Below are 22,770 nucleotides of genomic sequence, written 5' to 3' on the forward strand. Positions count from 1 at the left end.
GCGCCGGACGAGACAGCCGCGGGGTCGTGATTGGTGGCACGGCATGCTAGGTTGGGCTCGGTGCAGTCCCATCTTAATATCGACAACGCAGTCTTTGTCTACAGTCCCGTCCCAGTTTAAACCCCTGCCAACTGTCGGCCGATGAAGCGCCCTGCCGCTCTCACCCAACATGTCATAGTTGCCTTAGTCTTGCCCCGGTGATCAACCCGATGCATCGGTGTTTCGTCTCTCTGCGAACTCATAAATCGTCCGAATTCCCCCGTCGGAGATCAGATTTGAGTTTGCGTTTGTTCCATGTACACAATGCGTCCGGTCAAGCTACTGGCCTGGTTGGGCGCCCTGGGGTTGGCGGGCGAATGTGCCGCTGCCTGTACGGATCCTCCCCAGCGCAAGGAATGGTATGTTTCTTGGCTTTCCAGGTTGGCCATCGGTCGGTCCAAGTCAGTGACTCTCTGACAAATACCGAAGGAGACAGTTGGATCGCTCCGAGCGCCGCGAGTACCTCGACGCAGTGATCTGCCTGACCACCCTGCCCGCCGTGTCGGGGATCAATGGCACTGTCAATCACTATGATGATTTTCAGGCCGTGCATTCGGTCCAGACGCCGGAGATTCATTGGGTGGTAGGTATTGGGGTTTACCTTGGCTCTTGCCGATCGTGCTGATCAGGATTGTGATCTACTTTCTAGGGACATTTCATTCTCTGGCATCGGTACTTTGTGGCCACCTACGAAAAGGCTCTGCGAGAAGAATGCGGATACAAGGGCGCCCAACCGTACGTTCCTCTATCCACAGTCTTATACACCAAATTCTGACAAATGCAGGTACTGGAACTGGTCCCTGGACGCCTCCTTCAACCGCACCTCGACTGCCATCTACGAGACCGAGGTCTTCGACAAAGATGTCGGCTTTGGTGGCAACGGCGACTATCTTCCTGCACCCCCGTCGAAGAACCCTTTCAACGTGACTGGTCGTACCGGCGGAGGATGCGTGCACGGAGGCGCCTTTGCCCCGGATAAGTTCCAGCTCAATTATCCTCAACCCGGGTGTTTGCGTCGCGACTTCATTCCTTGGGTCATGAATTCGTTTTCTCGCCAAAACCTGGTCGACCATGTGACGAGCCAGCCGGATTATACGAGCTTTGCGCGAGCGATCGAGAATATCCCTTCGTTCGACGAGCCGAACATTCATGGCGGCGCGCATTTCGGTGTCGGTGGCATCCTCGGGACGTTGGGCGACCCGGCCGAGAGTCCTGGTGGTTAGTGATATGACGATTACTTTGAGCAGCTAACTGACAGCATAGATCCGCTCTTTTTCCTTCATCATGGAAATCTCGATCGCGTCCTCTGGGAATGGCAGCTGAAGGATCTTCCGGCGCGATATCACGACGTCGGGGGTCCTGTCATCCCGATGGACTACGGGGGTGTCAATGTGACGCTGGATTTCGAAGTCAACATTGGAAGGTTGGCACCAAACGCCACGCTGGAGGAGCTGTTGAGAATACAGGGCGATGTTTTGTGCTATGATTACTAGACTGTGTGTGCCATGGACCTAGTGTTGGTGGGCTGGGTACAGAGCTGGCGGATATATTGTCCCTGAATTTGGTTACTAGTAACTCTGCGGGGATCTAGAGTCCACAAGCATTCACCTCGAATAGAACTATACTATCATACACGCTGGAATAACAAGCCTCACAACCCTTTTCTTGACTTCTTGAGCTCAAACTCAGTCCTACTGCGAGCCCTCGGGCACTCCATCGCCAACCTGTCCGCCGATAGGATACTTGCCGAAACAGGCGAGCTGGTACTGGGCGTTCTTCTTCAACTCATCGACGCCACTCAAGAACCCATCCAGAGGGCAGAACCCATTGCTCGCGCTCTTGCAGCCAGCCAAACCATCCAACGGCAACGGGGCATCGTTCAACACAAACCGAATGTATTCCTTGGTATCCTTCTTCTCCAGCCTCGGGTTCACGTAGAGGATTGGATCCAGTGACTGGAAGGACGTATTGCTCGGACAACTCCAGACCTCAGACATGAATCGGGCGCCAAACGGAGTGAGGTCATTCAATGAGAAGGTTTTGTTCGCTACTGCGTGGTTCACATCACTTGGCAGTCCCTTCGGGCCGTAGTTGAAGTGCTTCAATCCCAGGGCCGTGATAACGGAGAGGATGATGTCGTCATGGGACATATCCATGTAGAATGGCTGGTTGAATGGGAAGGTCTTCTCGTTGTTGTCGTAGGTGTAGTTGATGCTGGTGTCGCTCGAGTGGATCAGCTCACCCTCCAGTCGAGCCGCCAGCTCAAGAACATAGCCAATGCCTTGGGCGCGACCGGTAGGGGATCCAAAGGCGAAGTTTCCATAGTATTGGATGTCAACATTGTAAGCAAAGTCCTTCCATTCTTGCTCGGTGAACAAGGAGCAGAACGAGGAGCCACCCAGGCTGGTGTGCTCGTAGACGCATAGGTTTTGCATCGCCAACACGTCAAAAGAGGTCAGATTGAAGTTGGACGCGAAGTGGCTCGACAAACGGCGAACTGCGTCATTCGTATACTTTTGAATGAACGTCTTGGCAGATCGATCGCTTTCGTATGTTAGCATGATGCAAAAGTCTGGTCTAGAGGAAAACGCACCCAGCAGTCAAATCCCCGGGGCATGAGTCGTAAGACGCTAAGGTGTTGTTGAAAAACCCGTTTCCTTCAGGAATAACAACCAGGTCGTACTGGTCCTCCGAATTATGGGCACTGCTATTCCCGAAGAATCCACCTACACAGAGTCATGAGCATTAGTTTCCATTATGGTTACGTGCTTTTCGCTGGAGAACATACTGAGCCACCACTTCGCACTCTCGAAGATGCGTCCCTGCGAGGTCGTCCGAAACACTGGCTTTGGTCGTGCTGTGCCGTTCTCAAACACATTGAGCGATTCATTCCAAGCGGCGACAGTATCCCGATCGGCGCGATACAACAGCCGACCGTATTTGATCCAGAAGTTGGCCCCCGAAGTATCCTCGGTGGCTGCCCCGTTCTCCATGAGAGTGTTCTCGCCCACGACGTATTCCCAGTTGTTCAGGAATTTGAGGGGTCCGCTGGCCACATCCTTGGAGGAGTGCTCTTTGGAGTAATTGACCAACTTCGACGCGAAATCGCTCATCCCTTTGCCGTCGAGCGGGTTGCTGGTAGGGAAACGCTCCGCATGGCGGTGCAACACGTGGACTTGCGATAGTTCGCACCCCTGCGGCACCCCTTTAGGCACACCGAAACTCTCCGCGTTCTTGTAAGGAGACAGGTTAGCCCAGCTCTTGGTCATGTCGAACCCGAACGCATATGCTGTGCCTGTCGGAGCCGCTGCTGCAGACGTGGACGTGCCTCGCGGGGCAGCCATGCCCACGCCGGCCAAAGCTAGCCATAGAGTGAGAATCTTCATGATGGAGGTGCGTGTGGATGGAAGGTTTGAGGGGAATGTGACAAGACGTCTTTTATATGTCACTCTTGGTCAAGGTTCGACGGCATGACGTTGAATGGGCCGCGCGCCGATCACGACCCGATTGAAATATCCCGCATTTCCCTTGATCCATCCCTTGACTAATGGATTCACGATAGGGCCGATTCCGCTGAATGGTGGCTGTTGCTTTCCAGCGGACAACCGCCCTTGCTTGACATGTCAACATGCGCGTCGCTTGAGCGGCGCTGTGCTGGTGAATTGCTCGGGCGTCGGATTCCCTGACTTTGAACAGACTGTGCAGGGATGACACATTGGCAAGCCCTTGCTCGGTTGAATCGACCACGATTGATCGACTTGACTGTTGGCACTAAGCCCTACTCCGCAGTAGAGACTAGGGAGGCTGCAATGTTCCGAGGCAAACCGCACCAGCTCCTTCGGGGAATTCAGGCAACGATGTCATCGCAGTTGAACGTGAAAGTCCAACGCGGATCTCGCAGGATAACCGAGATATGAAAGGCGTAAAGTTTGCCGAACAGACTAGCGAGTGGTTAGCGGGTGGGATATCGAAGCCGTTGGGCCAACGAGAACACGGCCTGCCAACACTAACGGACGCGGTTACATTGGAAATCGGACGACACTAACGCATCCTTCGGCTGGAAAGCAAACGAGCAAGTGCTGCATCATGCGTCCAATGCAAGTTTTTTTCCGGTCAGCGGCATTTTGTCGTTGATTGCGCCTGCTTCAAAGGCCCAGGCCATCAAACATAGTAAGGTGCCACGCAGGTACGAGAAGAAAAGTATTGACAATCCAAAATATCATAGTATTTACAAAAGGTGATTCCAGGGGATGAGATCAATTCAAACCGGTTGGCAGCACCCTTCGAGTTTGTGATGAAATGAAATTCTCCCGAATTCAAGATGGGCGTCCTCACTTGTAGCTCGAAGGCACCAGAGAGTTTGCCCACACCTCCAGGTTGGTATATCCACTGCTGTGCAACTCCATCGAATCCGCCGTGTTCGGATCGGTGCCCAGCTCTTCCTCGGCCTCGTCGGGAATTCCATCGCCATCGGTGTCTTTGGGCGACGATCCGCCGTCCAGCTCACCAGCGCCACCCATGATCGCCTCATCCGAGATCAGCTCACCCTTCTTCCCGTAGGACTTGACTTGTTCGATCAACTGCGTGTCGACATCGTCGCGGACCTTGGAGGCACCGCCAGCTATTGTTCGTTAGTTGTGTTCGTGGCTCGGAGCAGTCGGTGTAGGGGTACGTACATTTGGTGATATAAGCCACGGCCTCCTCGGGGGTGAGGGTGTTGGCCACGGCCGGATAGTCGTACTTGGTCGACACGAGATCCATTCCTCCGTAGCTGGAGGCAGACTCGCCCAACTCGCTTCCGTTCAGGGTGCCATCCTGGTCGGGGTCGTAGAAGTTGTTCTTGACGTAGCCGTGGAAGTTCTCATTGCCGCGAGTGAAGGCCGTCACGCTGGTGGAAGGACCGCTGATGAAGTAATTGCCGATGATGTTCACACCTAGAGCCAAAGGGGTCAGTCAATTGCGTAAATCCGGGGGAATTGGGACAACCCACGAGATTCGCCGCTGGAACTGCCGGCAATGTAGCCTCCACCGCCACCCCAGTTGTAGATGACGTTGTTGGTGAACTCGTTAACTCCCTTCACCTTGGGGTTACGCGTCTTGTTGTCAATGTATAGGTTGCGGAAGAGAGAGACTCCTCCGTCAGTCTGCATCAGTCCGCCGCAGGAATGGGTCTGCAGCCCCTGCGCGATGATGCTGTTCTGCACGGTGATGTTGGCACCCGTGCCACTGATCGAGAAGGTCTCGTCGCGACCCCAGGACACCGACAGATGGTCGAAGATCATGCGCTTGCCCTCGGCAATCGTGATGGCGTCTTTTCCGGAGTCTCCGCCTTTGCCCATGCGACTGCGTTACTGTTAGCTAGGAAACACCTCCATCCGCTAATGGGGGAAACTAACACGCGAATGTATCGAACAATGGCATCGTCTGCATTGGAGAAGGACCAGCCATTCCCATAGACTGTAATGCCGTCACCCGGAGCCGTCTGACCCAGGATGCTCACTCGCTTGGACACCACGATGCGATCATCGATCTCAATCACTCCTCCGACCGAGAAGACGACAATGCGGTCCGTTTTCGAGACGGCATCGCGCAACGACCCTTCGCCAGAGTCGTTCAGGTTGGAAACCACGTAGACCTCGCCCTTTCGACCGCCGACCGCGTTGGCACCAAATCCCTCCGCGCCGGGGAAGGCGATCAGGGCGCACACGGGCTGCAGCAGCGCAAAGAGGCCGAGGAGAAGCATATTCGATCACGGACTGACAAATTGTCGACCACGCCCCGGTCCTCCGTCGCGCGCATTTCAGGGGTTTTATAAGGGCGGTCATGATCGCAAGCCAAGACGGACGGTGATTGCTGCAGAAATAACGGTTCCGAGTAGATTAAAAGCCACTGTCGATCTCGTCGCAGACACATCTCCACCTATCAGGAAAATCCGCACCTGGGGAGCGCCTGTATTTCGCGACACCGGGATATTGCCTAACTCCGCCGGGCTGCATCCAACGCTCCTCGCAGTTGTCTCACCTGGTCCTCTCGCACCTCGTCCTCGGATGGCAGCAGAGCGGCGGAATGAAACGCCGGCGCTTGGGTCTTCTCCGACAGCGCAGCCACATTGGATGCTCGCACTCCGCCGCCCACAATTATGCCCAGTCCATGTCTTCGGGCCCCCGGGACTAGTCGCTGCCCCAGGAGGGTCAGGCAGTCCGTGGCATTTCGTCCGGAGGGTCCTCCGCTTGTCAAAATGGAGGTGAACCCACAGCTGGCGATATCCGTCCAGGCCCTTTCCCAGTCAGACTCGGGGATCAAATCAAAGGCGCGGTGGAAAGTGCACGGGCGGCCCTCTGCGCGCGCCACCAGCGCCTGGTTTCGCTTGATATCGATGGCGACCGAATCTGCATGTAATATCCCGAAGACGAATCCATCGATGCCGGCCTGTTTTAAATCCTCCATGCTCGATTCCATCGTGGCGTAGTCGGTCGCGTCGTAGCAGAAGGAACGTGCGTGCGGTCGGATCATGGCGTAGACGGGGATGGAGAGCTGGGATTTCACGGTCGCAACGGCGTCTAGCGAGGGGGTCAGACCCCCCGCAGCGTAGTCATGGCAGAGTCTGGACGAGAACGAAAGAAATGAGTCGCTTGGTCGTGTCCAGAGGGTTGGAATACTCACTCGATGCGATCGGCCCCTCCTGCAGCTGCCGTGACGGCCGACTGGGGGGTAAAGCAGGCTATTTCAAGAACGATCATTCTCGGTGCAAAGACGGGGTTGAGAAGAGAATGGCTTTTGTGGGAAATTCAGTCCGGCTGGTTGGTGGATCAACGCGGTTTTCCGCTGGAATGGCTGAAGGTGCAAGACGGAGGAAGAAAGATATATTTTGTTTGGTCTCCGGCGGAGGAGAATCCGCCGACCGGAACGACAACCACCACCACCATCAAGTGCCTTTACCACGTTTCGATTATTTTCTGCCTGGAACTGCGAATACACATAAGGGACCATAATGATCCAGATTTAATGGCGACAATTGAAAGAAAGGGCGGCATTTCGATAGCAAAGCGTGTCAGGACACGGCGCGTCGACACACGAGCCATTCCAATGACAACTTGGATATATATGGTTAGTATGGAATCATTTCCTGTTTTTTTATATTTTGTTTTTGCACAGGTAGTTTAATTGTATCGGAATGCTAAGAAAGAATTGACAGGAAAGAACCACAGCGTCTATGCTACATGTATGGAATGCCCAACGGGAACCCGCCGCAACGCTTGAAGGGGAAACAAACAAGAGCCATAAAAGATCAAGGCACGATAGAGGTGAGAAGGAACAAGAGCACCATCACTAGGATGTCTCTAACCACGCCGTCCGCAGCCGGGCTTCGACGCTCTCAGTCGGAAACGCATGCTCGCGACGCATCACGTCCAGCACGTCCAGCAGCGCCGACTGCTCGCGCGGGTCCTCAAAGTACTCGCCACAAGTGATGATGCCCATCATAGCCTCGAAGAAGGTCGACGGCGAGTGACGGTTACTCAGAGCCACGCCGCATAGCCGACGCACGATGGTCCGGACCGACTGCATCATCTCGCGCCGTCTGGCCGCCGATCCCGGGCCCAGCGGCGGTCGCGTGGGATCGAACACCAGCAAGAGGAGTCGAGCCAGGCCGCCATGATTCGTGCCCGTGACGTGCCAGCGATCGAGATGCCAGATTTCCGGGAACATCTGGTCGACAGCAGGGTCGGCGTCGCGGCAATAGAGCGCGTCGAAGGAAGGCGGCAGCGACGCGTGCAGCTCTTCCTGGTACGTCACCAACGCCTGCCAGCGACCGGGCGACCGGACGGACGCGGCGTCACGACTGCCGTAGCAGTATTCTAGCACGTCGGCACAGAAGATGACGATGCGATTGGCCCAGACGGCGTCGGAGGCGGGCGACAGCGACCGGAAGCCGTGGCAATGCGCCAAGGGAAAGTCTAGCGCGCGCTGTTTCATGAACGAGCTCAGCACCTCCTGGCGCAGAGCCACCCAGAAGGCCGCCTGTCGTAGACCGTCGGCCGGCGAGGACCAGCGCGACTCGACGCAGTGCACCTGGGCGGCGATAAACACGTTCAGCATGCGCAGAAACACCTCCTGGTCCTGCGCCTCCTCCCGCAACGGCGCGTCCATCTCCTCGTCGGTGCGCAGGATGATGGCGGCGGCCAAGAGGTTCTCATTGTGGATCTGGTCTGGATCCATGCTCAGTGCCAACAAGTCGCGAATGCAGGCCGTGTGGTAGTCCAGCGCCGACTCCTCCGTCAGCTCCGGCAACCGATGGCCCTGCCACTCGACCTCACCGGAGCTATTCCGATGCCTCGGCAATCGAATCAGATGCCGCGCGGACGTCGTCAGGATGGCCATGCGCAGCGGCATCGACGAGCGGGCACGATGCGGCACAACCTGGGCAAAGTGGCACTGGGGATCGCAGAGGTCGAATCGGGCCGCCAGCTCGTCGACATAATAGCGCAACAGGATGGCCGCCTGCCGTTCGGGATCCGAGACGAGATGACGGATGTGCGGCCGCAACGCAGAATGCGCAGGAGGCCCGACAGGCAGAGACGGCGACGAAGCAGGACGGGTCGGCTCGATCGACGTCTCGTCGCCCGAGTCGATCGTCGCGTCGCCGTCAAACCAGCTGTTGGCGATGACGTCGGCCGTCTCGTCGACAAAGCGCCAGCGTCGCGGGCGAGAGCGAATCCATACCTGATCCGGCTCGAAACGACTGGAAACCGGACGAAAGCGAACGCGGGGGGATCGCAGACAGGGTAATTGCAGCGATTGGCAGCGCTCGCACGGCAGGGAGGCGTTGCATTTCAAATGCCGGGCTGTGCTGAGGGTTAATGAGGAGCGACGACAAGCCGGAAGCAACTTATCTGCACGAGAGACACGGCGGGCGCCGGGGCATCACCACGGACAGTCGCCGAAAATTGCGCCTTTGGGAAATCAAGCAGGCGAGATCGGCGCGGAGAAAAGCGACCGCGTTTTATACCTCGCGATGGAGTCTTTCCCCGCGTCTCCACTGCGTCTGGGCGCCAATCACGATGCCTCCTAATCCAAGCATCGTGAGGCCGTGACGACACTGTCAGACACGCTATGCTGCAACCAGAATCCGGGGGAGGGGGATTGAGGATGTCTGGCCAGGGAACACACATAAATACCGTGCCAATTGCACCTCGTCGGCGGTCCAGAGAAAGGTGGACAACCATCGCTCATCATGGCTAAACCGGACGCTTCTGCCGATCACATCGAACGGGTCTCGGACCAACCCCCCAAGCAGCTGGCCAGCGACCAGGACGAGGTCGATGCTTTGCCTGTCAGTCTGTTTGTCTGGGTCGTGGCGGCCACAGCCTCGATTGCCGGAATGCTGTTCGGATACGACACGGGCATCATCTCGGCTGTGCTGGTCTACATCGACGATGCTCTCAACAACCGCACCCTGACACACAGCGAGAAAGAGATGATCACCTCTCTTTGCTCCGGTGGTGCTTTCTTTGGTGCTATTGCTGCAGGATTGATGGCTGATAAGGTAGGTGCAATCTCATGACATTATCATGGCCAATCCCATGCCGTTACCTCGTCCTTGCTCATGCTGTCGCAGTTTGGTCGCAAAACTTGTATCTACCTCGGATGTGCGCTGTTCACCGTCGGAGCCGTGCTGCAAGGGGCTGCATACACGATCGCACAGATGGCCGTGGGCCGGTTCGTCGTCGGCCTAGGAGTCGGATCGGCGGCCATGATGGTGCCGCTGTATGTAGCCGAACTGGCTCCGGCCAAAGCGCGCGGTCGATTGATCGGACTGAACAATATCTCCATCACGCTGGGCCAGGTGATCTCGTACGCGCTGGGCGCTGCCTTTGCCTCGGTTCCTCATGGTTGGCGCTATATGGTCGGACTCGGCGGCGTGCCGTCTGTCCTGCTGGCCTGCATGCTGCCGTGGTGCCCGGAATCGCCACGTCATCTCATCTACCACGGGCGGCATGAAGAGGCACGCTTGGTGCTTTATCGCATCTATCGACAGGCATCAGAGGCTCAGATTGATTTTCTGGCTGCATCTATCGCCTCGGCCTGCGACGACGCGCGCCGCAACAACGAAAACGAAAGCCGCTGGAACAAGGTCAAGCAGCTACATACCGTACCAGCCAATTTGCGGGCTCTGTTCAGTGCCTGTGGGCTTATGGTGATTTCGCAGATGTCCGGATTCAATACGCTGATGTACTACTCATCGACCTTGTTTGCCATGGTCGGGTTCAACAACCCTACGGCGGTGGGACTGGTTGTCGCCGCTCCTAACCTGGTGATGACCTTTCTCAACATGATTCTGGTGGATCGACTGGGACGGCGTCGCCTCTTACTGTGCACCGTCTGGGGCATGTCTGCCGGCCTCATTGCTGTGGCCGTGGCCTTCCGATTTCTTCCCGTCGACACGGAATCGCTGGAGGTGCCCGAGAGTTCGTCTGCTTCAGGACCGGCTATTGCGGTTCTTGTTTTCGTATTGTGGTTTGTCATTTTCTATGGCCTCTCGGTCGGCAATACTGCGTGGATGAGCGCCGACTTCTTCCCTCTGGAGGTGCGTGCGGTGGGCACGATGTGGCTGACCTGCTCCAACTGGGCCAGCAATGTGATCGTGTCCAGTACCTTCCTCTCGATGATGCACAGCATGACACCCTCCGGTACCTTCGGCTTCTATGCTGCAATCTGCGGACTGGGTTACATGTGGATCTATTTCTTCTACCCCGAGGTGTCTGGACTGCCACTGGAGGAGATCCGTCAGGTCTTCGAGAACGGTTACGGCTCCAAAATGAGGCGGAGACGTGGAGGTAATATAGCACAAGAACAAAGACAGACAGAATAAATTGAATATCCAGTGCGCCGGAAAAGTTAAAGAGCAGAGGGCAACCAGTCGGTAAGGCAGATGGGCGTCTCTGCACCCGATTTTATTGCTGAGTTGAAGTAGGCAGTCACTATTTCAGTTGCATTCCCTGTACCGCGCTTCTTTTCACTGCCGCCCTTGGACTGTCTTCATTCACTCCTTCCTCCTGTCACTCTGATTCTACTTCATCGCCTTGCTTTACCTCACTCCAATCAACCTCTTTTACAACACTCCTACATCCTTTCAGAAGACTCCTGACTCACCTTGGAACTTCCGGCCCACTTCTAGGATAGCAAGACGGACGATGCCCAAAGCTAGGGCCAATTATATCCCGATTGGGGCCGAGGAATGGCGGGAGGATATAACCAGAGAGGACGAGTCTTACAAAAGATCGCGACGGGAGGACGACAAGCGCCACAGCGGTGTCAGATGCACGGCTGAAATGCAAGTTGGCCAAAATGATTGGTCAGAGAAAGAACCCAGTACATGGTCCTACAGCTGTGATCCGGCTGCTACCACGACTAAAAATGACCCACCTTCACGATACATCCGTTTATTTCATAAGTGGATCGCCCGCGTTATGTCAAATCAGTCCATTTCAGCGGCGGAAAGGGGCTTTTATTGGAGCTACGCTTTGGGCCAGAACGGAGATACACGGAAGACTCGAGTGCCCTACGGCGGGGCTGTGGATGTGCTAAACTAAGGCGAGTTACACCTTGCTGTCGTCCGCCTTGCAAATGCTCTGTGAGGTGGTGAGATCTCCAGGGATAAATGATGGTTAATGAATACGCCGTCTGTGCGCAACATCGGCTCTACCCTGAAGTTATATGGTGATACGGTCAAAGCTCCTTTGTCCCTCGGTCTTACAGCGACCTTTATGGCCCGTTAAGCTGTTGCTTTTCAGTTTTATCCTTTCCTTAGATTGCAGCGCATTGTCACTATCCAGCTTAGCCAATACTACTCTTACCATGCCGCCAAAGCGAGCTCCCGTGACTATCAGTACTGAAGGATGAGATGCCAGTGTAGCCAAAGAGCTTTGGTCCTGCAACAAATCACGCATCGAGGAAGACTAGCGACTGAGCAGCCACCCGAGGACGATTTGGAACCAAGATATGAAAATTGAAAGCACCCCCACATGGAAGAAAGTAGAATGCAATACTGGTCATATTTCGATGCACCGCGAAACAGTTGTATTACTTTTTGTCTTGGGCCACAACAGTGAAACTAGAAAGACCGAGGTGCCGCGCGGAAGCCCAGGAGTGGTGCAGCGGGATGGTCAACTATCTTCCGCTGTAGCCAGCTTCTTTTCTGTGTTGTACAACAACCACATTGCGAAGCAGTACCCGTGGCTGATCAACGTTCCACCTACAAAAAGCCTCTCTGTATCGCTTAAAACCCACGGCAACCGTTTACAGATCCCTGGACAATGCAATGCACGAGATTGCGCGATGCAAGCACCTTCTTGATCAGGCTGACAAGGAAATGAATCAGCTGAGAAAGCAAAGCGCGATTCTGAGCAGGACGTCTGCAAAGGCTCCTCGAAGTTCCGCATGGCATGTTTGACAGAACAGAAAGTTACAGATGCTCAAAAGGAAGTGGCCGATGCCTTGAAAAAGCTTTCTGATGCAGAAGGACAGGCCGCAAGAGATAGGCTCGAAGCAATCTGATGGGTTGAACAAGAAAGGCTTGCCCTGCAGAAACTCCTCAAAGAGGCCAGGAAGACACAAGTTGAACTGCAGCAAGGCCTTGATAGCCTCAAGCAAGGCGGTAGTGAGCAAGCAGATCCACTCGAAATTGACACAGGGCGGTTGAAAGCAGAAGATTCTGACTACAAGAAGCGTGTTGCAAGGCTCATGGATGGAAAAGAAAAGCACCATGAACTAGTGCACCGATACACAAATCCCCTTGCTGGAAAGCGACTTCGTGACTCAGCATATTCAATGTTTGATGAATCTACGAATCTGTTGCATGGAGTTACTACAATGGTCCGAAACAAGCGTCAACCTACGTACTCAGTGATTAGGCATGGTAACTTTCCTGTCCCCCCATATTGTTGCCTGGTTACTGTACCTTGCTGCACTGCAAGTGCTGTTACACTTTTATTTTGCTGCTTTGCTCTGATATTATCTCTACTTTTTCCATGTAATGAACTTTTCTCTTTTCTTTGCAATTTTTGTGAAGCAATCCAATGTTCCAAACCTTGCATGCAACGAGCAATCTAGTATTTAGTTCAAGTAATCAACTGCAGCTGAGTTTATTATTCTGGGCTATTCTTTGTTTCGATGACGACATGAAGTCAATGTGTAGCACTGTGGGCGTTGGGACTCCCTCACAGAATTCCAAAGTCCTGTCAAAACCCAGTTTTTCTTGCTCCATTGTATATCATACCGAATTAATCGATCACGCAATTCCATGATCCCAATCCCTAGCGCATACTAACACACGGCAGGCAATGCAAGAAGCTGCAGATAAGCCCTTAACGAACAATCCTTACAATTAGACCACTGACAGCTGATCAAATCTTAGCATGGATGGCGTTACAACCGAAGGATCGAAATGCATCTCCATAGCACGTCATTTCCTACCGCAAGACACGGAGAGATAAGAGGGTTGGTTATAAAATGCTGTTACTTGAACTCGAAGATACGACTATGATTGACCTCTTTATTTCGTGAGAAACCCCTCGTCCCTCACCACCCAGGACAGTATGGGCGAGACTATCGGGGAGAAGACGGCCGTGGCGGAGGTCAGCCCAGCCTCTCAGGATGATGCCCACGCAAAATGCAGTTTCCTTGCCAGCTTCTCTCGTGAAGAGGAGCAACGGATCATGAGTAAAGTGAACCGGCGATTTTGTCTGCTAATTGGAGTGATGTATCTGATCAAATCGGTGAGGATTACATTTGTACGATGTGCTCAATTGATCGCTAACTATTTTAGATGGACATGAGCAATGCTGCGAGTGTCAAGGTTCTTCAGGTTGGGCAACCATCAAACATCCTCAATGAGCTCAACATGACCGCCGATCAGTTCAATTGGGTCCAGTCGATTTACTATGTCCGTCTCCAAATATCAACCGTCGACCACATGGACTGACACATCCAGATAAGCTATATCATTTTCGAAGTGCCCAGCAATCTGCTTCTGAAAAAGATGACGCCAAAGCTGTGGCAAACTCGCATCTTCCTTACGTGGGGTGCTGTCCTGGCCTGTCACGCTGCCGTACGTAATCGACAAGGTCTTATAGGGGTGCGATTTATTCTGGCGATGTTGGAAACCGGCTTCTTTCCGGGGATTCTGACGCAACTCAACTCATGGTATCGGACGGACGAGGTGGCCAAGCCAATAGCATGGCTACTGTCCATCCACCAAGGGTCATCCATCGTAGGGTCGTTACTTTGCTACGCGATCAGTTACATGAACGGCATGCGAGGAATGAGCGCATGGAGATGGTAGGTTTGATCTGGCCTCGATCCGTGCTTGTGCTAAGCGTTGAAATAGGGTGTTTCTTCTCGAGGGCCTGTTGACGGTTCTCTTTTCCGGCATCATTTACCTCGTCCTGCCTGATTATCCCAAATCGCCGTCGAGTAACAAATGGCTTACCAGGCGTGAGCAAGAATTCATCGAAGCGCGCCTCAGTAGCGATGCACCAAAGACCAATGACTCTGCCTTCGACAGGGATGAAATTTTTGCGACTCTCAAGTCTCCCACCCAATGGTCATTCACCTTGTCGCAGTTATTGGTCAATATTGCTTCATACGCGCTGATGTGGTATCTTCCCACAATCACCACCAGCCTAGGCTTTACCTCTCTTCCGTCGAATCAACTGTTGAATATCCCCCCTGCGGCAATCGGGGCGATCGGGATAATCATTGCTGCTTGGTTGCCCTCAACGAGCAGTGACTACGAGACCGGTTCAAGTGATGTGAATTTCATTTCCCTTTGAAAGCGAATTGCACTGACCCGGATGATGCAGGATCAACAACGCCGGAATGATCGTCGGGTTTATCCTCTTCTTCACTGTCTCGTCCCCGGGCGCCCTCTATGCCGCATGCATGATCGGCTCGTTCTTCACGTCCACATACTACATCCTGTTTCTCGCGTGGCGATCGGCGACCATGAAAGGTTCTACCGGCACGGCATTTGCATGGGGTCTCCAGAATTGTCTGGGCCAAGTGGGCGGAGTGATTGGGCCTCAGCTATTTCAGTCCAAATGGGCGTACAACCGATACAAGAACAGCTTCGCGATAGCTGTAGCTTCTGTTATCGCGGCAATTTTTGCGAACTTATGGTCTTGGTGGTTGACCAACAACTCCGAGAAGAACATTCTCCAGGAGGCTCGGGCAAGACGAGGCGAAAAGAGAGCCGACAATGAGGTTTAGCTCGACCGGTCGCAAGCTTTGATAATACTCCAGAGCAATGTAATCTTGCTTGATCAGATGTCCGACATCGGCAGAGAACTTTCGGCCCAGGTGAAATGTCAAATTCGAGGACTAGCATGACTGGCTCGGGTCACGACTATGCGGCCTGCACCGTAAGCTGCGCCATGACCCCAACACACGAGATTTAGCTTACATGTATTCATTCTATCTTCTGGGCTAAAATCTCGGTTAGACATACATTAGAGTAGAGCCAAAATTACGAATGAAAAAACTTGAATGGACTGCACTGGCAAGCGGATCAATGGCCGGTGGGGAGGCGCCGCGGGTTATACGCTAATGTGCCATGATAGATGTACAATTTATGACTCCCGAACAAAGAAGATAGATAATTTCTGTCGTTGCCTGACCGTGTCAATCTTCGGAGATTTCTGACAGCCTACGGTTTTCATTGTATCCTGCTTCTACTACGTACAGCCAACGTGGCCGACGCGACCAGAGTGGAGACCGCAGCATCTCGCCGATTGCATCATCAGCGCTATGTTGTCGCGACTGGCACGACGGCAGCTCTACGGTAAGCTCGCCATCATGCCCCAACTAATCGTATTACTTGTCGAGCTGGGAAGTCTGCCTGGCCTGACTCTTATTGGGCCACTGAATGTCCCGATATGTGGGGATTGCGTGTTCTCGACACAGGGTGAACCAATTTTCATCGGTTCCAGTTTCCTAGAAAACAGCATATAAAGACCGCGGCATGTCTTTGGAGGTCATGTATTTCTGCAACGGCTCCAAGGATATCTTCAGAGCGAGAGCATGGCCGTGAACCCGCCAGCGGTGTCCACTGGCATCTTCGAGAAAGATGCCGGTAGAGTTGATGTCAACGATTCTTTCTCGGGAGACCATGACGCAGATGCTGTAAAGGATTGGTCCGATGCTGAAGAAACTTCAGTTCGAAGACGGTAGGAACCCACAGAATGCAAAGTTGGGTTCTCTGAGCTTATAATTTCCCCAGTACCGACCTAATCTTAATCCCCATCTTGGGTCTGGCATTCTTCGCCCTTCAGATCGATCGCGGAAATATCTCGAGCGCCCTGACATCGACCATCACGGAGGATTTGAACATAACGACCAACCAGATCAATGTCGGCACTCAATTGCTTTCGGCGGGCATCGTGGTGTCGGAAATTCCCTCCAACGTTCTGCTGCAGATAGTTGGCCCGCAACGCTGGCTATCGGCGCAACTCTTTGCTTGGGGCTTCGTAGCCACCTTCCAGGCCTTTATCACGACTTATCCTGCCTACCTTGTGACGCGCCTTCTGCTGGGTCTGTTGGAAGGTGGATTTATTCCTGGTTAGTGGCCTTGATGTGTTTTCAAAACCCAAGAGACTGACTTTTTAGGCGCCCTGTACTATATGTCTCAATGGTACAAGAAAGGAGAGACTAGTCTTCGCACCAGTTTATTCTTCTTCGGCCAAATGTTTGCCTCTGCAACCTCGAACTTGATATCGGCGGGACTGTTACAGCTCTCTGGAAAGAGTAGCCTTGCCGGTTGGCAATGGATCTTTCTAGGTATTGCTTTCAATTTTCGTTCACTATTCTGCCTCGAAGTCGGTGTCCGTGTAATACTGACCCACTCTCTTAGTGGAAGGACTCATCACCATATTCGCGGGCATTGTTTTTGTTCTACTAGTTCCGCGACACGCAGGGGACGGCAAGCCTCTCCTGAGCCGCCTGACTGGAGGGCGCTGGAGCTACTTCACCGAGCGCGAGTCTCAAATAATTCGTCAGCGTGTGCTCCTTGACGATCCTCTCAAAACGCAAGGACATGTTAAAATCACTGGACGAAATATTTGGGACACGGTTCGTCAGCCGCGCATCATTCAACATTTCTTCATCACGTTGCTGGCCATTTGCACTCTACAGGGCCTGGGCACTTACGTCCCATCAATGATCAAAGGATTTGGATTCAGTGCAGTGCAGGCAAATGCGCTATCTTCTGTATCAGTGTACTGCGGGATGATATTACTCCTGGCATTGTCGTTCGCTGCGTAAGCTGCTATTCCCACGCATAAATCTCTCCCATGGGAAGCCCGACTGACCACTTACGATAGTGATAAAACTGGCCATCGCGGCCCATTCGTTCTCATTGCCATAACGTGGAATGTTATCGCCTTTCCCTGTCTCAGGACCCTTCCACAAAGCTCAGGAAAGTGGCATAAATATGGAGCCCTGGCGGCCAGTTATGTGTCATACGCCAGTACTCAGTCAGTTGTCACTCCGCGAACGGCGAGATCTCAACTGATATCTTTCTAGCGTATTGAACATAGGATGGCTTTCCGTGAATTGCAAATCCCCGCAGGAGCGCAGCGTGGCAATGGCGTAGGTGTCATTCCATTCTCATAGATGAAAAATGCTAAAGCTTACTCAGGTTAATCATCATGGCTGCAAATGCGGCTGGAATTGCTGGTTCACAGATATTCCGCACCGAAGATAAACCGCTGTACCATCGCGGGCTAACGGCGATTTGTGCCATTGCCGCTGCTTGCTGGTGCTTGACGGTCATTCTCAACGTGCAGTATTTCTTACTGCAAAAAAGGAGGAGAGCTTTATAGGCCACCGTGGTCCATTCGAATCACCACACCGTACATAGCTGCATATACCCCAGATGCACGAACTTGAAATCGAAATATTTCTATTTACATCTTATGTTACTCATAATCAAGCTAATCACGAATTATTGTAGTTCAGGTATCAGAGAGAAGGCGCTGCTTTCACCTCAGTCGTCCGCGCAAGGGGCTCGCCGTTCTTGTCAAACGCCTCTGCAAAGAACGTGGTGGATGACGCGGTTGAGTTAGATGATGTCTTCCAGACAAAAGAGCTCTCAAAGGACTCTCTATCCACCTCCCCTATCTCAATTTTGTCCCCACCACCGACACGGTAGAATTTCCAAAGGCTAGTCTCCGTGTCTCCATTCCACGAAACATATAGTCTGACCGAACTCGAGGTTTTGAAGGCGACAATAGCCGGATCCTCCCTTGGGGTGCCTGTCCAGTTCCTCGCAAAGGCACGGTAGCTCACACCATCCTCGATGAAAGCGTGATATAAAACTTCGTCAGAGGGACCAAATTCGGTGAATGCACCTGCAGAGCCCCATCCGACAAAGAAATGGTCGTTTGGCAACAACTGCGCGTTGCCTTGCGAGCGAGCAGATAGGCCGTAGGGCGCACTGGCCTTGCGTTCAATGGTCGCGGTATTGTCCGTGTGATTGAGCTGGATGATCACAGCACTAGAAACATTGTTGTAATGGACTACTCCGCCGGCCGAGTTGTCAAAGAGCGAGAATCGCTCGATCGCACTGCCCTGTTTGTGCGACAACCAGCGAGCATGATGCTGATAGCCGAATTTCCAGTTGCCGACCTGTTTGAATGTGGAGCTATTGCCGCCCAGCTTCCAAATGATGGAGCCATCTGTTCCGTTTACCTTGTAGATCGTACTAGTATGACGAGCTGAAAGAAGATAGTTTCCGTCTGCGTCTTTATCCACACTGTTGAGGTGGGCGTAGTCCCACGAAGTGGCAGACGTTAGGCCGCTATTGGATTCAGAAGATCCAAGGGTCACTAGGCTGTCTGCGAAGGGTCAATCACTATCCTGCTTTCCTTTCGATGATGATCAAACAACGAGGAAAGCATCAAGCTCACCAGCTGGATCGATGTGATCAAGAGCGCTCCATTCGAAGACCAGATCACCAGTCGCGATGTCAAATTCTAGCACGCAGGCAATCAGCATAATGTCGTCACGTCAAACTAGGGGAAGACGCACCCTGGAAAATTCCATCTCCGATCCATCGCTGCGAAGAATTACCCCCATACGGCGTCAGATCCGCGGGAGTCGTCTGGTAAATCTCCACCAGCGCAGTCTGTCCATCAATCACATTAAACTCATGTAGCGATGCAATGCGATGATTTCCCGGCGTAGCGGTTACGACGTGCTCATAGTTCTGGTCTAAGAGCACATGCTGCCCATACCCGGTGCCAGGCACTGTGTTCATTGCACCCTGGAAGGCCTGCAAAACTGGCTCCCCATGGTACTCAGTAGGGTGAAAGTTCCCTACAAACCCGGTGTAGTACCCGGTGCCAGCCCACACCAGGTCACCGTTTTTGCGATAAATATACGCACCCGGCCTCTCGAGGGAGCCTTGGTATGGCGAAATAAACACGTATTCTGTACCATTTGCATCTGGAGCCTGAACGGTGATATTCAGCTTTGGGGGAGCCAGGTCAGGGCGAGATTGGAACTGAGCATCGGCCGCGGAGAAGGGCAGAGATGCCGTGGTGGCTAGGGATGCCAGGAGAGATTGACTGAGGAGAACCATCTTTCGGCTTCAAATTTCCACTGAGTCTAGCCCAATTGCTATAGAGTAGAACGTTAAGTAGGGGCATTGCTATCCCGGCAAGGCCCTTTTATGAGCCAGTATCCATGCCATGGGGCAATGGCGATAATAAATGACGCGATTCCTCAACGGCATCTCGGCTACATCGACGGTGACGATCCAACACCTCTTTTGACTTAGACGGTATAGACACAGCGGCATGTTAGCTGTTAGTCGCTAACTCATAGTAGGTTGGCGATGGTGGAAATGCAGTCATGGATCACGTCAATCTAATCTCCGATGATTGGCGATTTTAGGCTGACAACTGTCCCCAACAGCCATACAGAGAAGTGGAATCAGCATTAAAAAGCTCTCGGCCCAGAAGCGAGCGTCTGACTCCCCTCGGGGAACGCCATGGGGATAGGCGAAGAGTGCGAGGAATTCTTTATCTCAGCAAGCTCAGACCCTCTTTTGCGAGCAAGGCCCACATAGCTCTCAATCTAAGCTTGATCTAGTTAATATATACGAATCTAGTTTAGCCTTACTATTATACCCCATCACACGTGAGAAAGCCTTTACGTCTGCAACATGGTTATAATATCCCTCGATACAAACGTTTGGGTCGCAAATTAGGTTTCCAGCTGGCTGGGCCTCGTGAGGTGCTTGAAAAAAAGGGCCGCCATGCCTACAAGCTTGATATTCCGAAAATATGGAAGATTCACAATGTCGTCTCAGGTATTCATTTAGAACCTGCGCCGCTTGGCAAAGACCCATACGGTAGGGTTGTTGAACCCCCGGCAGCTGTCGAAGACGAAGATTCCCCTGAAGTTTCGAATCGATAGGAAGTTGAAGAAGTCCAAAGAAATGGGAAATGGCCTGTCAAATGGAAAGGCTATCCAGTGGAGGAAGCCACTTGGGAACCAGCGAAGAATCTTAAGGGTGGTGAGGGCATGGCGGACAGCCTTAAGTCGAAGATGAAGTCTTCGACAACGCCAAAGTAATTGCGGCGGTATGTTTTGCGCTGTGCCATACTACTTTTACCTCGTTGTATCCTTTACCCGTTCACCTTTCCTTCAGTGTTGAGCAGTTTCACTACCGTTATTCACTTCTAATCTCGCCTTTGCCGTGGTTGTCATTCTTTCTACAATTCATAATTCACCTTCTCAACCTTCCTTGTCATTTTCACTACAGTTCACCTTCTCAACCTTTCTATATAATTTCATCTTTCTCCTCGGCTTTCTTGTCACAGTTTCTCTGAAGACCACAATTCACATTTTCTTAATGTCATATTGTTTTTGACACTCTGTTTGCTTTGTTTGTGCATCGTCCATTTTATATGGACCAGGATCATCTTATTGAATTGAGTTCCGACTCCTCCAATTCGGCTGAGAAAATTGATTCGGTTCTTGACTTGGAAAGACCAACTGTTTCTTGGAAGGATCGATATCGATTTGCATCGGATCCTTATTTTGGGCAATGTCCAGTGCCGTTTCATACTGTCGTGGACGGCTTGCAAAATTACCTTGATCTGCCGCCGAAAGGAAGCATTCCTTTAGAATAGAATCAGGTCGTCCAAACCACCAACAATCTCACCAGCCAAACCTCTTCAATTCCCAAGAAACAAACTTCTTCCAGGACATAGTCCTCTAACAAACCCACCTTCGCATTCAAGATGGAAAAGCCACCTGGGAAAAGAAACCCAAGGCACAGCGCACTTGGGCCCCGTATGGCTCCGCGGAATGGGTTTCCAACATGTCCCATTATACTTCTGCTTGCGAAGGTGTGGCAAACAAAATCATTGCTGCCACTGAGATCAGCGGTGATGGGAAGAAACCGACTTTTGTAGACGATTTGACTTGGTCCAAACCTTTGAAAGTCAGCTCAGCTATCAACGCGTCTTCTGCATCCAGGCCCTTGTACAATATCGAAATAACTAGGCGAACATGAAGTCATTAGCACCTGATAATGTTGGGTTGGCCGATGCATGGATGGTCGCGGCGGTTTTGAATAACAAGCGTTCTGCGAACGAGCGCGGTTCCATCTGGAAGCACGACTTTGATATGAACGGGTGCCCGAAGCAGGGCAGAATCCCCCGTGGCGGCCCGGTTATTGCTGAGCATCATTACTGTAATCAAGGGATATTATCTGTTTTGTGGTGAGAAATTAGCTTTGCAGATGCCTTGGCTTCTGAATGCTCCAGCTCTGGCAACTAAAGAGATTTGGACTGGGCTCTTTCTGCTGGCTTCGACAGCTTTTACCTCCGTGAATCCTAAATGGCAAGCGGATTTACTTGTTGACCTAACTTCTTATCCTAACGGAGGTCGTATCTCATTTAAACAGTTCGATACGGATCTTTTGAGGAAGGATATCATCTGCTTGCAGGAAGATACTTCGTTTGCGTCTTTCGCCGAGGATCTTCGTTCCGACAAATCACCTGAGCCGCATGAATCAGCGCCTATGACTTCGTCGGTCATGACTCCTTTGACTACTTCATCTGCTATGGATGCAATTCAGAACCTTTTTCAAGGGCCCGTGAAAGTCGAAGAGCTTACCGTTTCGAATCATAAGCTTACTGAAGCCAACAAGTCGCTTCCCGCGGCCAATCCTGAGTTTTACAGATCCAATAATGAGCTTTCCTTTACTGTGGCCACTTTGACTGCTTCGAATACGGAGCTTACCTCCACCATCGCCACTTTGTCAAAGGAAAAGGGACCCCTGATGGCGACGATTAATAGCTCGAATATGGATTTGGCGAAGCAGAAACAGGTTTCGGCGAAATTTGCTAGCGATCTGGTAACATTGAACAAAGAAAACAATGGTCTGCAGGAAAGGCTCAAAGAGCATTCAGAGAGACTCGATGACGATGATTTCTCATGGGACCGTACCTACGACGACGATGACAACGATGCTTGTTTTACCAAGTGATCTGATGAGGCTAAAAAGCAGTACATCGACGTCTCCAAGAGACCTGAGGAGTCCAAGGAGCGGCATGCTGAAGTGTCAAATGAGCTCGCCTTGTCCAAGCGCTGCACGAAGATTGCCAAGCAGAATGCCACTGCTAACAAGCGTCTCGAAAATCTCCGTGATGCTCTGAATAA

The 22,770-nt window shown here is 52.5% G+C and overlaps 11 protein-coding genes across 11 annotated transcripts; 6 read left to right on the top strand and 5 right to left on the bottom strand.

Moving 5' to 3' along the window:
* Window positions 1-17: 17 nt before the first annotated feature.
* On the top strand, window positions 18-1,532 carry P170DRAFT_382771 (tyrosinase family protein; the record flags this gene model as incomplete). The annotated part of the gene is made up of 5 exons (XM_024845617.1): window positions 18-398; window positions 469-622; window positions 689-774; window positions 824-1,257; window positions 1,303-1,532. Exons 1-5 carry the CDS (start codon window positions 295-297, stop codon window positions 1,530-1,532), a joined length of 1,008 nt encoding a protein of 335 aa, XP_024706659.1. The 5' UTR covers window positions 18-294.
* Window positions 1,533-1,633: 101 nt separating this feature from the next.
* On the bottom strand, window positions 1,634-3,896 carry P170DRAFT_382774 (histidine phosphatase family protein). Its single transcript, XM_024845618.1, has 3 exons — window positions 2,828-3,896; window positions 2,633-2,765; window positions 1,634-2,583 (listed from the first exon to the last, which is right to left on the bottom strand). Exons 1-3 carry the CDS (start codon window positions 3,423-3,425, stop codon window positions 1,731-1,733), a joined length of 1,584 nt encoding a protein of 527 aa, XP_024706660.1. The 5' UTR covers window positions 3,426-3,896; the 3' UTR covers window positions 1,634-1,730.
* A 474-nt stretch (window positions 3,897-4,370) lies between these two features.
* On the bottom strand, window positions 4,371-5,782 carry plyC (polysaccharide lyase family 1 protein; the record flags this gene model as incomplete). The annotated part of the gene is made up of 4 exons (XM_024847646.1): window positions 4,371-4,660; window positions 4,716-4,973; window positions 5,030-5,382; window positions 5,436-5,782. The coding sequence occupies 4 exons, from the start codon at window positions 5,780-5,782 to the stop codon at window positions 4,371-4,373; spliced, it is 1,248 nt and encodes a 415-aa protein (XP_024706661.1).
* Window positions 5,783-6,015: 233 nt separating this feature from the next.
* P170DRAFT_474903 (copper homeostasis protein CutC) lies at window positions 6,016-6,779 on the bottom strand (the record flags this gene model as incomplete). The annotated part of the gene is made up of 2 exons (XM_024853195.1): window positions 6,016-6,643; window positions 6,703-6,779. 2 exons carry the CDS (start codon window positions 6,777-6,779, stop codon window positions 6,016-6,018), a joined length of 705 nt encoding a protein of 234 aa, XP_024706662.1.
* A 589-nt stretch (window positions 6,780-7,368) lies between these two features.
* On the bottom strand, window positions 7,369-8,544 carry P170DRAFT_355997 (uncharacterized protein; the record flags this gene model as incomplete). The annotated part of the gene is made up of 1 exon (XM_024844119.1): window positions 7,369-8,544. A coding segment is annotated over one exon (1,176 nt), but the record flags the coding sequence as incomplete, so codon positions are not given.
* Window positions 8,545-9,397: 853 nt separating this feature from the next.
* On the top strand, window positions 9,398-10,966 carry P170DRAFT_436389 (general substrate transporter). Its single transcript, XM_024849145.1, has 2 exons — window positions 9,398-9,583; window positions 9,656-10,966. Exons 1-2 carry the CDS (start codon window positions 9,419-9,421, stop codon window positions 10,907-10,909), a joined length of 1,419 nt encoding a protein of 472 aa, XP_024706664.1. The 5' UTR covers window positions 9,398-9,418; the 3' UTR covers window positions 10,910-10,966.
* A 104-nt stretch (window positions 10,967-11,070) lies between these two features.
* Window positions 11,071-11,690, top strand: P170DRAFT_164753 (uncharacterized protein). Its single transcript, XM_024842587.1, has one exon. It carries the CDS (start codon window positions 11,232-11,234, stop codon window positions 11,628-11,630), a length of 399 nt encoding a protein of 132 aa, XP_024706665.1. The 5' UTR covers window positions 11,071-11,231; the 3' UTR covers window positions 11,631-11,690.
* Window positions 11,691-13,634: 1,944 nt separating this feature from the next.
* Window positions 13,635-15,306, top strand: P170DRAFT_446439 (putative vitamin H transporter; the record flags this gene model as incomplete). Its single annotated transcript, XM_024850791.1, has 5 exons — window positions 13,635-13,814; window positions 13,865-13,981; window positions 14,030-14,376; window positions 14,426-14,806; window positions 14,901-15,306. 5 exons carry the CDS (start codon window positions 13,635-13,637, stop codon window positions 15,304-15,306), a joined length of 1,431 nt encoding a protein of 476 aa, XP_024706666.1.
* Window positions 15,307-16,116: 810 nt separating this feature from the next.
* Window positions 16,117-17,915, top strand: P170DRAFT_446440 (putative MFS transporter; the record flags this gene model as incomplete). The annotated part of the gene is made up of 7 exons (XM_024850792.1): window positions 16,117-16,262; window positions 16,316-16,653; window positions 16,702-16,872; window positions 16,946-17,351; window positions 17,415-17,567; window positions 17,617-17,682; window positions 17,732-17,915. 7 exons carry the CDS (start codon window positions 16,117-16,119, stop codon window positions 17,913-17,915), a joined length of 1,464 nt encoding a protein of 487 aa, XP_024706667.1.
* Window positions 17,916-18,054: 139 nt separating this feature from the next.
* On the bottom strand, window positions 18,055-19,675 carry P170DRAFT_474908 (arylsulfotransferase family protein; the record flags this gene model as incomplete). The annotated part of the gene is made up of 3 exons (XM_024853196.1): window positions 18,055-18,929; window positions 19,002-19,067; window positions 19,123-19,675. The coding sequence occupies 3 exons, from the start codon at window positions 19,673-19,675 to the stop codon at window positions 18,055-18,057; spliced, it is 1,494 nt and encodes a 497-aa protein (XP_024706668.1).
* Window positions 19,676-21,424: 1,749 nt separating this feature from the next.
* P170DRAFT_425600 (uncharacterized protein) lies at window positions 21,425-22,597 on the top strand (the record flags this gene model as incomplete). Its single annotated transcript, XM_024847647.1, has 3 exons — window positions 21,425-21,547; window positions 21,610-21,799; window positions 21,873-22,597. The coding sequence occupies 3 exons, from the start codon at window positions 21,425-21,427 to the stop codon at window positions 22,595-22,597; spliced, it is 1,038 nt and encodes a 345-aa protein (XP_024706669.1).
* Window positions 22,598-22,770: the final 173 nt, after the last annotated feature.

Source organism: Aspergillus steynii (assembly GCF_002849105.1).
Source record: "Aspergillus steynii IBT 23096 chromosome Unknown P170scaffold_3, whole genome shotgun sequence".
Classification (NCBI taxonomy): domain Eukaryota; kingdom Fungi; phylum Ascomycota; class Eurotiomycetes; order Eurotiales; family Aspergillaceae; genus Aspergillus; species Aspergillus steynii.

Excerpts from the sequence above, each read along its gene's own strand:
- P170DRAFT_436389 (XM_024849145.1), top strand. The coding sequence starts at position 9,419 with ATGCTGTTCGGATACGACACGGGCATCATCTCGGCTGTGCTGGTCTAC. Across the intron at positions 9,584-9,655 it reads CAGGATTGATGGCTGATAAG|TTTGGTCGCAAAACTTGTAT; the intron begins GTAGGTGCAATC and ends ATGCTGTCGCAG.
- P170DRAFT_382774 (XM_024845618.1), bottom strand. The coding sequence starts at position 3,425 with ATGAAGATTCTCACTCTATGGCTAGCTTTGGCCGGCGTGGGCATGGCT. Across the intron at positions 2,766-2,827 it reads GAGTGCGAAGTGGTGGCTCA|GTGGATTCTTCGGGAATAGC; the intron begins GTATGTTCTCCA and ends GACTCTGTGTAG. Across the intron at positions 2,584-2,632 it reads CCCGGGGATTTGACTGCTGG|CGATCGATCTGCCAAGACGT; the intron begins GTGCGTTTTCCT and ends AACATACGAAAG.
- P170DRAFT_164753 (XM_024842587.1), top strand. The coding sequence starts at position 11,232 with ATGCCCAAAGCTAGGGCCAATTATATCCCGATTGGGGCCGAGGAATGG.